Consider the following 11700-nt stretch of genomic DNA (forward strand, 5'->3'; position numbering starts at 1 on the left):
CCGGAAACCGTAGCAAAACGTTGCGCACCGGTTTGAGCTTGAACTTGCCCCAGCTCTCTCCCGGCCTCCCCCTACCCTTCTATATCACCTAGCGGTTGTAATTACATCAGCAGATTCGGCACATTCGCGATAGAAAAGCGGCGCTTTCCAACTTCATTAACATGTTATGGTATTACAGCTGTGAAATTACAAACATAAAATACACATTCTGAGACATGAACTGAAATGAATTGTGAATTTTATTAACATTAAATCGTCCTCCTCCCATTTTCACCTCAAAATTATGGGGAAGCTGTGCCTCCCCCGACGAGCCGCCACTGCCTACAAATGCATATTCAATAAGGTCATGCGCAAATATAACTGTGTCCACGCCTTTTCAGTGCTAATTCGTCACTGCGCGTCTTTAGTAAATCCTGACAATACTATTTTAATGCCAAAAGACGGTTTGCACTGGCACAAGCTGTTAGTAAAACTGGCCCTAAGTGTTGGAAAACCTCATGTATGTAAAGCATGCTTTGTGTTTTTTTATCCCTGCTGGTATGAGAGCTGTTGATGGTTTTGTTTCTCTGGCAGGTTGTTATATAATCGTTCGGCCGTTTGGAAGGATGGCACAGTCCCCATTCTCGCCACAACACTCACAGGATTCACTTACACTGCATTTTTAATGGTGAGCGCTCTTCAGACGTGCACATGTGGCATAGAGAAAGTGAGCTGCCTTTAAACTTTTTATGGCCTTTTAATGGTCGCATTCACATGGTGAAGCCATGACTGACTGCTTGTTGGTTCAAAACATCACCATTGTAGCCTTAATAATTGTGCACACATATTTTAATATTTTTTTTAATATAATAATATTTTTTTATCATTATTGATGTTATTGTTATATACAAGATATAACACAATATCTCTAGAAAAGTTAAATTTTGTATTACTTTTATTTATTTTTATGTATTATTTTTATTTTTAATAATTATTTTATTTATAATTTGCTGTTTTATTTTTATTTCTTTTTTCAGATTCTTGCACTTTGTCACATTGCACTGGGACAGCAGCTTAATTTGTACTGGATCCATAAGGTGAGACGAGTTTGTAAATCTGTTTAAGACTAGAACTAGACTGAAGTTCTGAATGTATATTAAAACAAGTTTTATTTCCTACAGATTGTAGTTCTGGCCATTCTGCTCTCCACCATAACAGGAGTGGTGTCCATTGATGATTTCTGGCAGGACGAATGGGACATTGTCATCATTTCTCTGCAGGTTGGAGCAACCTCATCAGCATATTACTGTCCAGTGTCTTGAGATCTTTCTTGACAAGTAATTCAATGAATTGTATGTTTTTGCTGTTGTAGTTCACAGGGCCGTTCCTACACATCGGAGCTTTAGCTGCGGTCACAGCATTAGGGTGGGTCATCACCAATCAGGTGGTGCGCATGGAAAGATCAAGTGAGTTGAAGGTCATGTGAGGGGAAAAGACAGACTGGGTCAAAGCTAAGACGGCCCCTACACTTTGACAACATGTAATTGTAAAATATATGTGCACTACCCTTCAGTAAGTTTTTGCTTGTTTGTTTGTTTTTGAAAGAAATGAATACTTTTATTCAGTGAGGATGTATTCAGTTTATCAAATGTGTGACAAATGCTATTCTTTTGAACTTTGTATTAATAAAAAAAAAAACTAAAAATTTTTTTTTCTGTTTCCACAAAAATATGAAGTGCACAACTGTTATCAACATTGATAATAATAAGAAATGTTTCTTGAGTGGCAAATCAGCATATTAGAATGATTTCTGAAGGATCACGTGACATAAATAAATTACATCCTAAAATATATATTAAAATAGAAAACGGTTCTTTTAAATGGTAATAATATTTCACAATATTAGTGTTTTTACTTTATTTTTGAACAAATAAATGCAGCCTAGGTGTGCAAAAAAAGATTATTGATCCAAACCTTTTAAACAGTGGTGACGGTTTTTGACACTTTTTTTTTTTGCATATGTTTGTGTGTTTATCCAGGGCTTCAAGTTGTGATGCTGGTGATTTATGTGAGCATCCTCCTGGTTCTGTATCTGGTTCCCCTCTTCATCTCTTCTCCCTGCATCATGGACCGGTCCAAGCTCGGTCCTCGTCCTGCTGTCATTGGCCGTCGTGGAGCTCCAATGGTGAGTTTCATAATCCTGGTTTTTCAGGCCGGATGTTTGGCATCCAGGTTTCTCTCTGAAGTTTAGCAACAGTTAGAAAGCGCTGGAAGGAGCGTGTGTCCCTGCTGTAGAGAACCACACTTACACTCTGTCTAAACATTAAGTTGATTGTACAATGAAGATTTAACCAGTTTGTTTGACTTCCTCGAAGGAGTGTTAAGATAGTAACTCCCATTACACTCTTCCTCTCTCTCTCAGCTCGCTCCAGAACACACCATTATGTCCTTCAGTAAAGCACTGCAACAGAAGGTCACTGCCCTGGAAGCAGATGTTACCATCAGGTATTATGACTTTATGAAACATACCTCTCATACCTGAATGAATCATAATGTTTTATTTTATTTTATTTATTTTTAATTTATGGTATTTATCTGGTTTATTTTATTTTTTTATCATACCTCTTTGAATTAATAGTAATTTATTTGATATTTTATTTTGTATTTTATTTTATTTGATTTTATCGTATCTTTTTGAATGTGAGAAAAGAATAGCAGCAGCTCTAATTTGCTCGCAGTAACCTGACTCTAATGTGATTGGATGTTTTGTTTTTTTGCTTTAGTCTGGATGGAGTGCCCTTTTTGATGAGGGACCGCACATTACGCAGGACCACCAATGTGGACAAACTGTTTCCAGCCCGTCAGGACCACGACGCCTCGTTCTTTAACTGGACAGAGATTCGCAGTCTCAATGCTGGATTTTGGTTCCTGAGGGTATTAAATTTGATTCCTTCCTTATTTCTTTTGTCCATCTTCACAGTTAATAAAGATTTTGAGGTTGTTTGTCCCTCAGGATGACCCGTACTGGACTGTGCAGTACATGTCTGAAAAGGATCGCAACCGCACGGCCAATCAGACGGTGTGTAGCCTCGCGGAGCTGCTGCGTCTGGCTGCTAGAACAAACCGCTCCGTGATCTTCAGCCTGCGGGGACCTCCACCTCAACACCCCCGCCATCAGCAACACATACATTTACACACTTAGCAAGCCTCTGATTTAAAAAAAAAATCTATTTTCATCTAAAGACCATCTTAAACCAACATCTGAACAGTGAAAATGTATTGAAGTATTGTCTGTCATGCCTTATTCAGTCTAAATCTGAAATATTGAGGAAAAATATTCTTGATAAGCTTCTAACAGTTGAAAAAACCTTCATGAGCTGCTTTGTGCCCAACAATTCTAAGAAATTCAGAATTCATCTAAAAATATTTTACATTTATAATATACTTTTTATATATTTTTATATAATTTGTTGAAATGTTGTTTAATGTCTTATTCCGACTAAATCTGAAATATTGAGAAAAATATTCTTAATAAGGTTTTAAGACCTTTATCAACTATGTGCCAAAAAAGCTTTTTAAAATATTGAATATTTAAAAATGTGTGTATTTATTCTTAGATATTTAGCTGAAATATGTCCTATTATTCCATCTAAATCTTCTAACTCCATTTTAAATATTGATAAAATATTCCTAATAAATGTATATTATTAGAAAAGGTCTTTCTAAGCTAGTTTATTAGATAACCAATAAATTCAGAATTCATCTAAAATATATATTTAAAAATTTATGTATTTATTTTTATATGACTTGAAGAAATTAGAAATCTCGTCTAATGTCTTATTCATTCTAAATTTTAAATATTGAGCAATAAATAAATATTTACCAGTTTTATATAATTAGTTGAAATGTTGTCTAATAGTCTTAATACTCAGTATTAATGTTCAGAAAAATATGAAAAGTGCTTAATTAGCTACTCTGTCTGTGTGTGTCTGTGTCTCTGTGTGTGTGTGTGTGTGTGTGTGTGTAGGTGATGTGGACTCCTGACTGGTACAGGAAGAAGGTGCGTGCAGCGGTTCCTCTCCTTCAGCAGACGTCAGATGAGAAACTTCCTGTGGCTGAGCTGAAAGAAAGAGGGATCAGTACTCTGACCCTGCACTACAGCCAGGCCAGAGCTCAGGATATCAGGTACACACACACACACGCATTCAGAACGTCAGCAGACATCTGCCTTTCTCAGTCTGTATTAAATAGCATACTGAAAGCATTTTGCATTGAAATACAACATCATAACAAGCCAGCTATTGCTATTACGGTAAAATCATAGTGTATTAAAATGTTAATATGGAGTTATCATATGACATACAGTTATTTAAAATATGAAAAGGTGAAGATGTAAAATTTAATTTAATTACAATTTAAATTTAATAGATGTATTTAGATCATTTATGGGTCTTTGTAATGTTTTGAGAACTAATTGTTTATTGTTATTTTTTATTACTATGATATATTACAATGCATTTAGAATTATGTATAATATATATTTTAATGTGTGAAGTTTAAATTTATACATGCATGCATACATGCATATATTTTATCATCAATTTTATTGTTTAATTTATATGAAAGTAGGCATGAGGTTTTGTTCTGCAATACTTTTACCAAGCAAGCTTCCTCTCTGTGTATGTGTGTGTTGTGAGCAGGCAGTTTTCTGGCAGTAATGTGAGTGTGAACGTGTATCCGGTGAACGAGCCGTGGCTGTATTCGCTCATGTGGTGCAGCGGGGTTCAGTCCGTCTCTTCTGATGCTCCACACATCCTGAAGAAAGTGCCTAATCCTATCTGGATCATGGTACTGATCTCTCTCTGGCTGAATCCCAGTTCACACACTCCTATTACGTACGAAAAGTACATACTCTGCTGGCCACGCTCAAGTACACACTCAAAAGCAGGCCAGTTTCCCACAGATTTGGAACGCTTGTCATTCATGAAGTCCTACACATTGGCCGGATGTTCATTTAATAGTTCATTTGATTATGCTGTCAGCTTTCAAGGAGAATGTAGAGAATCTTGGCCCTGTTTAACACATTTTAACATCCGTTCCACAGAATACTGCAGATTTTAAATTGGCATGCTTTATATATGTTGCAAGATCAGTTTTGAGAAATAATGTTGCAAATGGTTGCATACATTTGCATCAGAAAAATCTGTAGTGCAAGAGTTTGTGGACAAAATTAGTGCCAAAAAGCTTTGGAATACTTCCCTGGAAATAGTACTGAAGGCTGAATATTTAGACACATTAGAGATCTATCTATCTATCTATCCATCTATCCATCTATCATCTATCCATCTATCTATCTATCTATCATCTATCTTTCTATCTATCTATAGTATATATAATTTTTTATATATTGTAATTTTATTTTATTGGGATTCTGCCAGTATTGTTTTCCCCTCATTTGCTTTTTTTAATGTTATTTACATTGATATCTAATGGCTAAATGCTGCTTTAACGGTTTGTAGAGTGCAGATGAATATGGCCTGATATGGATCACTTCAGATTTAATCTCTGTGGCGATTGTCATTGGCATCTTCATATTTCAGAAGTAAGTGAATCTCTTTTAGTATGTCCTTCGAGCTGTTTCTTAATACTTGTTAATTCTGGAAGCTTTTTTGCTGTGTCAGTTAATGGCTTTAATTGCACACATTTGCACGAAAGCCTATTTGATTTTCAGAGCAGTCCTTGGCGTTAATGTTAGGTTGTTTTGTAGTTAGCATGCTTGCTATATCTCTGCTGGGCGGCCAGGTGCTTTTCAACTGATGGCTCTGCTCTTTTCTTCTTGGCACTCTCTACTTTCCCTCCATTATCTCTCTGTCCTCTGCTCTTTACATGTGCCTGTCCTCCGCTGCTCGCTGAAATTGCTCAGCTATCACCTGATCAGGTAATGAGGATGAGTATTTTAGGGACAGAATTCTGACTGTTTTGGTCTTTATTTGTTCTGTTTTTTTTCTGTTTGTGTTTGTTGTTGGTTGTGTTTTGTTCCAGTAATTATCATTCTTGTGTGTTTTTACCTCAGTGTCGCTCTTTTCCTCAATCCTTTTTAACCCTTCTAGGGTTCTCTCTCACTTTCTCATCAAATATCTCAAGTGATATTTAGTGACCAGCACTTTTTGGCACTTTCAGACCCTCAGAAGTGTGTTTTGGTGATTTTTCCTCAGGTGGAAGATGAGTGGCATGCGCAGCTACAACCCGGAGCAGATCATGCTAAGTGCTGTAGTACGTCGGCCAAGTCGTGACATCAACCTCATGAAGGAGAAACTGATCTTCTCAGGTGAGACTCGTGAGCACACAGCTTTGTGGAGATAAAGCCTGGTTAATAAAGCCGCAGAACAAATTAAGTCTTTGTGACCTCTGCATATGGCTGTGGTACATCGCCCCCTGGTGGTGATCATAATACACCATCAATATCTGTATTCATATCTGCATATGATAACACTTTACAATAAGATAAAACAGTAGTTAATGCATTAGGTATAAATAAATATTTAAATATACCCTAATTCATCTATATATAAATATTAATTCAATGACAACATTTGGCTTGTGCAGAAATAAAAAAAAATGTAAATGCATGTGATTAAATTAATTAATGTATATGTGCATGTGTGTGTGTAGACCTATATATATATATATATATATATACTGTATATATCAAAAATTAATGCATATGTATATGTGACTTATATGTGGAGGTTTGCCGTATAAATATATAAATTTACAAATTACAGAACAACACACACCTATATACACATACAGTATATAAATATATATATATATATATATGTGTGTATGCATGTGTGTGTTGCTTTCAAACATTTGTATAAGCATAACAAATATTACTAATATTACGCACAAATATTAATATTTCATATCAATATTAGTAATATCTTAGAGTTTACTGGAGTCATTGCAGTCATAGTGAAACATTATATGATTGAAGCCAACCAAATGTTTTAAAATAATATTAAGATGATTCACATACTCGGCTAGTGATTCAGAAAAAAGTGCCCCCTAGTGGAGAAATCTGCCCTGTGAAACTCTGGCTAATGAGTTTTGTGCTGGTTTCAGAGATCAGCAACGGTGTGGGGAGCACAGATGAGCTGTCCGTGTACACAGGAAACGGTCTGGACGCTTATGCACGCGATGACATCATGATGCCCGCACGTCATGCAAACAAACTTTAGTGACGACTTGAATCCATTTTATGGATCGAACATATCGAGCTCAAAATCATTCATTTAGACTGAGTTGCTTAATAATCTCCAGTGGATTATTTTGAATGGTTTTTGTTGGTTCACGGACTCTCTGGGACTGTATGCCACTGATTCAGTGTTCTGCTTTGATGCCTTACGTACTGATGTATTTTTTCTGCATCGAACCGTATTTAAAATGGAGCTGGCTTATTGTACACTGTAAAGTTTAGAGTCCAATCTGATGAGAGCAGGTAATAAAAGTGTCCTATTATTAATGTTTGTGAAGAACAGACAGAAGATTAATGGATTTAATGTTAAAAGCATGCAGAAATCAAAGGTTCAGAGATGGTTTTTGAACCTCAAACTAGCCCATGTAAAGCTTGACTGTAGGGTGATATGATTATTTATTTTTTATTTATTTTATTTTTGTAACGTGATTTGCTTGCTGGTGATTCGTATCTCATTGCACTAGCTTAAGATCAGTTTTCATTTACATTGCTGTATCGATGTCTTTACAGTATATAAATATATATATATATATATATATGTGTGTATGCATGTGTGTGTTGCTTTCAAACATTTGTATAAGCATAACAAATATTACTAATATTACGCACAAATATTAATATTTCATATCAATATTAGTAATATCTTAGAGTTTACTGGAGTCATTACAGCTCCAGTGAAACATTATATGATTGAAGCCAACCAAATGTTTTAAAATAATATTAAGATGATTCACATACTCGGCTAGTGATTCAGAAAAAAGTGCCCCCTAGTGGAGAAATCTGCCCTGTGAAACTCTGGCTAATGAGTTTTGTGCTGGTTTCAGAGATCAGCAACGGTGTGGGGAGCACAGATGAGCTGTCCGTGTACACAGGAAACGGTCTGGACGCTTATGCACGCGATGACATCATGATGCCCGCACGTCATGCAAACAAACTTTAGTGACGACTTGAATCCATTTTATGGATCGAACATATCGAGCTCAAAATCATTCATTTAGACTGAGTTGCTTAATAATCTCCAGTGGATTATTTTGAATGGTTTTTGTTGGTTCACGGACTCTCTGGGACTGTATGCCACTGATTCAGTGTTCTGCTTTGATGCCTTACGTACTGATGTATTTTTTCTGCATCGAACCGTATTTAAAATGGAGCTGGCTTATTGTACACTGTAAAGTTTAGAGTCCAATCTGATGAGAGCAGGTAATAAAAGTGTCCTATTATTAATGTTTGTGAAGAACAGACAGAAGATTAATGGATTTAATGTTAAAAGCATGCAGAAATCAAAGGTTCAGAGATGGTTTTTGAACCTCAAACTAGCTCATGTAAAGCTTGACTGTAGGGTGATATGATTATTTATTTTTTATTTATTTTATTTTTGTAACGTGATTTGCTTGCTGGTGATTCGTATCTCATTGCACTAGCTTAAGATCAGTTTTCATTTACATTGCTGTATCGATGTCTTTTTAAGTGATTTATTTTGTAATGAAATCTCTGAATTGCATCAAGAGTGTTTTTCATGAGGTGTTCAAATGGGTTTTGAAGGGAATTATTACTGGAAATGAAGCAGTATATCAAGTGAAGTCCGGTAAATTGAGCCACTTTTGTGCACAAACTGGCTCAGTTCATCCTGTGCTGCAGTAGACAGGCCTATTTTTTTAGTCTCTCAGAATGATACTTATGGTAATTCAAAACATCACAGGTTTTTATTGTATATTATTGGGTAACACATTGGCTATATTTATTCGCAAGCAGAACAAATTGGTGTAAATGGCTCATGGGGTCAGTAAGATTTTAATAGCCTACTTTTATTCAGCAAGGATGCTTTAAATTGATCAAACTTGACTTTTTATTTTTTTTAAAAAAACATTTAAATGTATTTTATCTCATCTTTGTTTTGTTTTCAATTTTAATGTCACTAAAGTTATCAGACACTTGAGTGGAAAGGAACTAGATTTTTATCTGAGGGAAAATATTAAGCAGCACAACTGTTTTCAAATATATAGGAAAATAGATATCAAATATATAATATATAAATATATTAAAATAGAAAATGGTTCTTTTAAATTGCTGTAATATTTCACAATATTACTGTTTTTACTGTATTTTTGATTAAATAAATGCAACGTTGGTGAACATAAGAGATGTAAAAACATGTTAATAAATCCTGCTGACCCCAAAACTTTCAACGGTAGTGTATAATCATTTAAAAAAGTCTGTAGTTCATGCATATTAAAAAATCAACTCGATGAATCAAAGTTTAAGTCAATTTTACATATTTGAATGTGCATTAACTAATGATTAATAAACAATTGTTATATTTGTTAATGTTATTATAAAGTATTACCTGTTATTTTTAAGACAGACTTCAGCAAAAGTTGTGAGATTATATTTTGCCAAACGTTTTTCAACAATTTTGAGTTACGTTCGCATCGTTCATGTAAAAGATGGAGTTTGCTTATTGTTTATGGCTGTAGTTAGTAAGTGCTCACACTAGATGGCAGCACGTTATTACTGAGTGTTACCGATCTCATCACTTTTAGTTTCAGGAAGCCACTGACACAAGCCCCATCTGTACCAGTAAATATCGCTATATTAATATGACTGACATATGTAACAAATGAAATTAGTACGATATAAAGATATCTTTTTATTGCATGAAAATAATGCATTTGTAATCTCAATAGTTTGTCATTTTGTCTAGCATCTGCAAGGCAAAGTTGAAACGGTTTACAAGAGCAAAGCTTCACCACTTTCACCATATTTACAGTATATTTACATGTCATCTTTCATATCTATAACTACTTCTCACAGTGTCCATGATGTGAGAATCCAGTGTCGTCAGAGACACCTTAATGCAACAGCTCTGAAACACAAAGGCTGCTTTACACAGTCAAAAGGGTTGTGGCCGGCGGCTAACAGTCTTTGCACCAACCAGAGGCAGGCGAGGACGAGATGAACAGCATTATGCAGGGCTGTGGTTATGCTTGGGTTGCAGGTGGGTTGAGAGGGGCCGGCTGGGTCTCTGTGTCCTCTTTACTGTTGTCTGAACAGTCAGATCCGATGTAACAGCCCGAGTCTCTGGGACAGACGTTTAGTCCGGCTTTGACTTGTTCAGAGGGAGATTTGGGCTCTTCATCTTTCTCTCCGTGGCTCTGATTATTATCTGTATTAGAAAAAAAAACAAGACAGACGTCATGATAATGTCATCAGATGATTGTGCATGAATATTCATGCAGTACTTGGAAGTATGTTTTCATAACACGCAATGTTTTTCTGTGTATTGCAGCATTTGATGCCGTTTGTGACGGATACCCACGCAAACTCACTGCTCAACACACTTCCTGTTGGGTTTTTCATCACACAAAAAACTGGCCTCAATGACATTCATTTTTTCCACTAGCAGTGTTGTTGTTGTTTTTACATCAAGCTACTCAAAGTCTAAAATGATTTTATATAATAATTAATTTAAACATATTACAATATTGTATTCATTTAAATGTGTGTGTGTGTGTGTATATATATATATATATATATATATATATATATATATACAGTGGGTAAAATAAGTATTGAACACGTCACCATTTTTCTAAATAGCTGCTTCAGTTTCAACTGTTGGCCTATAAAAAGGTGTCTCATGACCAACGTGTCACACAAGAAACATTTCATGATGGGTAAAAGCAGAAAAAGAAAAGAAAACAAATAAGTTCAGAAATTAAGTTCTGTGTAATAAAATGGAATGACCCAGGGGAAAAGTATTGAACACGCTTACTGAAATTTATTTAATACTTCGTACAAAAGCCTTTGTTGTTAATGACGGCTTCAAGACGCCTCCTGTATGGAGAAAGTAGTCGCATGCATTGCTCAGGTGTGATTTTGGCCCATTCTTCCACACAAACAGTTTTCAAATCTTGAAGGTTCTGTGGGCCTCTTCTATGAACTCGGATCTGTAGTTCTTTCCATAGATTTTCTATTGGATTCAAGTCACGTGATTGGCTGGGTCATTCTAGCAGCTTTACTTTCTTTCTCTGAATCCAGTTGAGAGTTTCCTTGGCTGTGTTTGGGATCATTGTCTCGCTGGAATGTTCACCCTCATTTTATCTTCATCATCCTGGTAGATGGCAACACATTTTTATCAAGAATGTCTCGGTACATTTTTCTATTCATTTTTCCTTCAATTATATGAATTTTGCCAGTGCTACACCATGATGTTTTGGGGTGATGTGCAGTGCCATTTGACCTCCAAACATGGTGTGTATTATGGCATCCAAAGACAATTTTTGGCTCATCTGACCAGACTATATTCTCCCAGTATTTCACAGGCTTGTCTAAATGTTGTGCAGCAAACTTTAAACGAGCTTCAACATGCTTTTTCTTCAGCAATAGAGCCTTGCGTGGTGAGCGTGCATACAGGCCACAGCGGTTGAGTGCATTACTTATTGTTTTCTTTGAAACAATTGTAC

General features: G+C 35.7%; 2 protein-coding genes across 4 annotated transcripts in view; one reads left to right on the plus strand and one right to left on the minus strand.

The window, feature by feature from the left end:
* The window catches only part of LOC107741159 (glycerophosphodiester phosphodiesterase domain-containing protein 5-like), a 28640-nt gene extending 20923 nt beyond the window's left edge, over positions 1-7717 (plus strand). Inside the window, exons 4-18 of the mRNA XM_016553768.1 lie at positions 574-667; positions 1017-1076; positions 1161-1259; positions 1352-1445; positions 2019-2164; positions 2402-2484; positions 2763-2913; positions 2993-3156; positions 3249-3255; positions 4007-4164; positions 4680-4827; positions 5499-5581; positions 5903-5917; positions 6195-6307; positions 7105-7717. Of these exons, the coding sequence (XP_016409254.1) occupies positions 574-667; positions 1017-1076; positions 1161-1259; positions 1352-1445; positions 2019-2164; positions 2402-2484; positions 2763-2913; positions 2993-3156; positions 3249-3255; positions 4007-4164; positions 4680-4827; positions 5499-5581; positions 5903-5917; positions 6195-6307; positions 7105-7220 (1531 nt within the window). The 3' untranslated portion in view covers positions 7221-7717. The remainder of the gene's footprint in view (positions 1-573; positions 668-1016; positions 1077-1160; positions 1260-1351; positions 1446-2018; positions 2165-2401; positions 2485-2762; positions 2914-2992; positions 3157-3248; positions 3256-4006; positions 4165-4679; positions 4828-5498; positions 5582-5902; positions 5918-6194; positions 6308-7104) is intronic.
* Positions 7718-9612: 1895 nt separating this feature from the next.
* The window catches only part of LOC107741127 (SAM domain-containing protein SAMSN-1-like), a 14697-nt gene continuing 12609 nt past the window's right edge, over positions 9613-11700 (minus strand). For 2 of the 3 annotated variants that reach the window (XM_016553719.1, XM_016553718.1), the window contains one exon: positions 9613-10400. In XM_016553719.1, coding sequence (XP_016409205.1) covers positions 10216-10400 — 185 coding nt within the window. In that variant the 3' untranslated portion in view covers positions 9613-10215. The remainder of the gene's footprint in view (positions 10401-11700) is intronic. The other variant, XM_016553720.1, reaches the window with a different exon arrangement.

Source organism: Sinocyclocheilus rhinocerous, unplaced genomic scaffold (genome assembly GCF_001515625.1).
Source record: "Sinocyclocheilus rhinocerous isolate Xijiao unplaced genomic scaffold, SAMN03320098_v1.1 scaffold1307, whole genome shotgun sequence".
NCBI lineage: Eukaryota > Metazoa > Chordata > Actinopteri > Cypriniformes > Cyprinidae > Sinocyclocheilus > Sinocyclocheilus rhinocerous.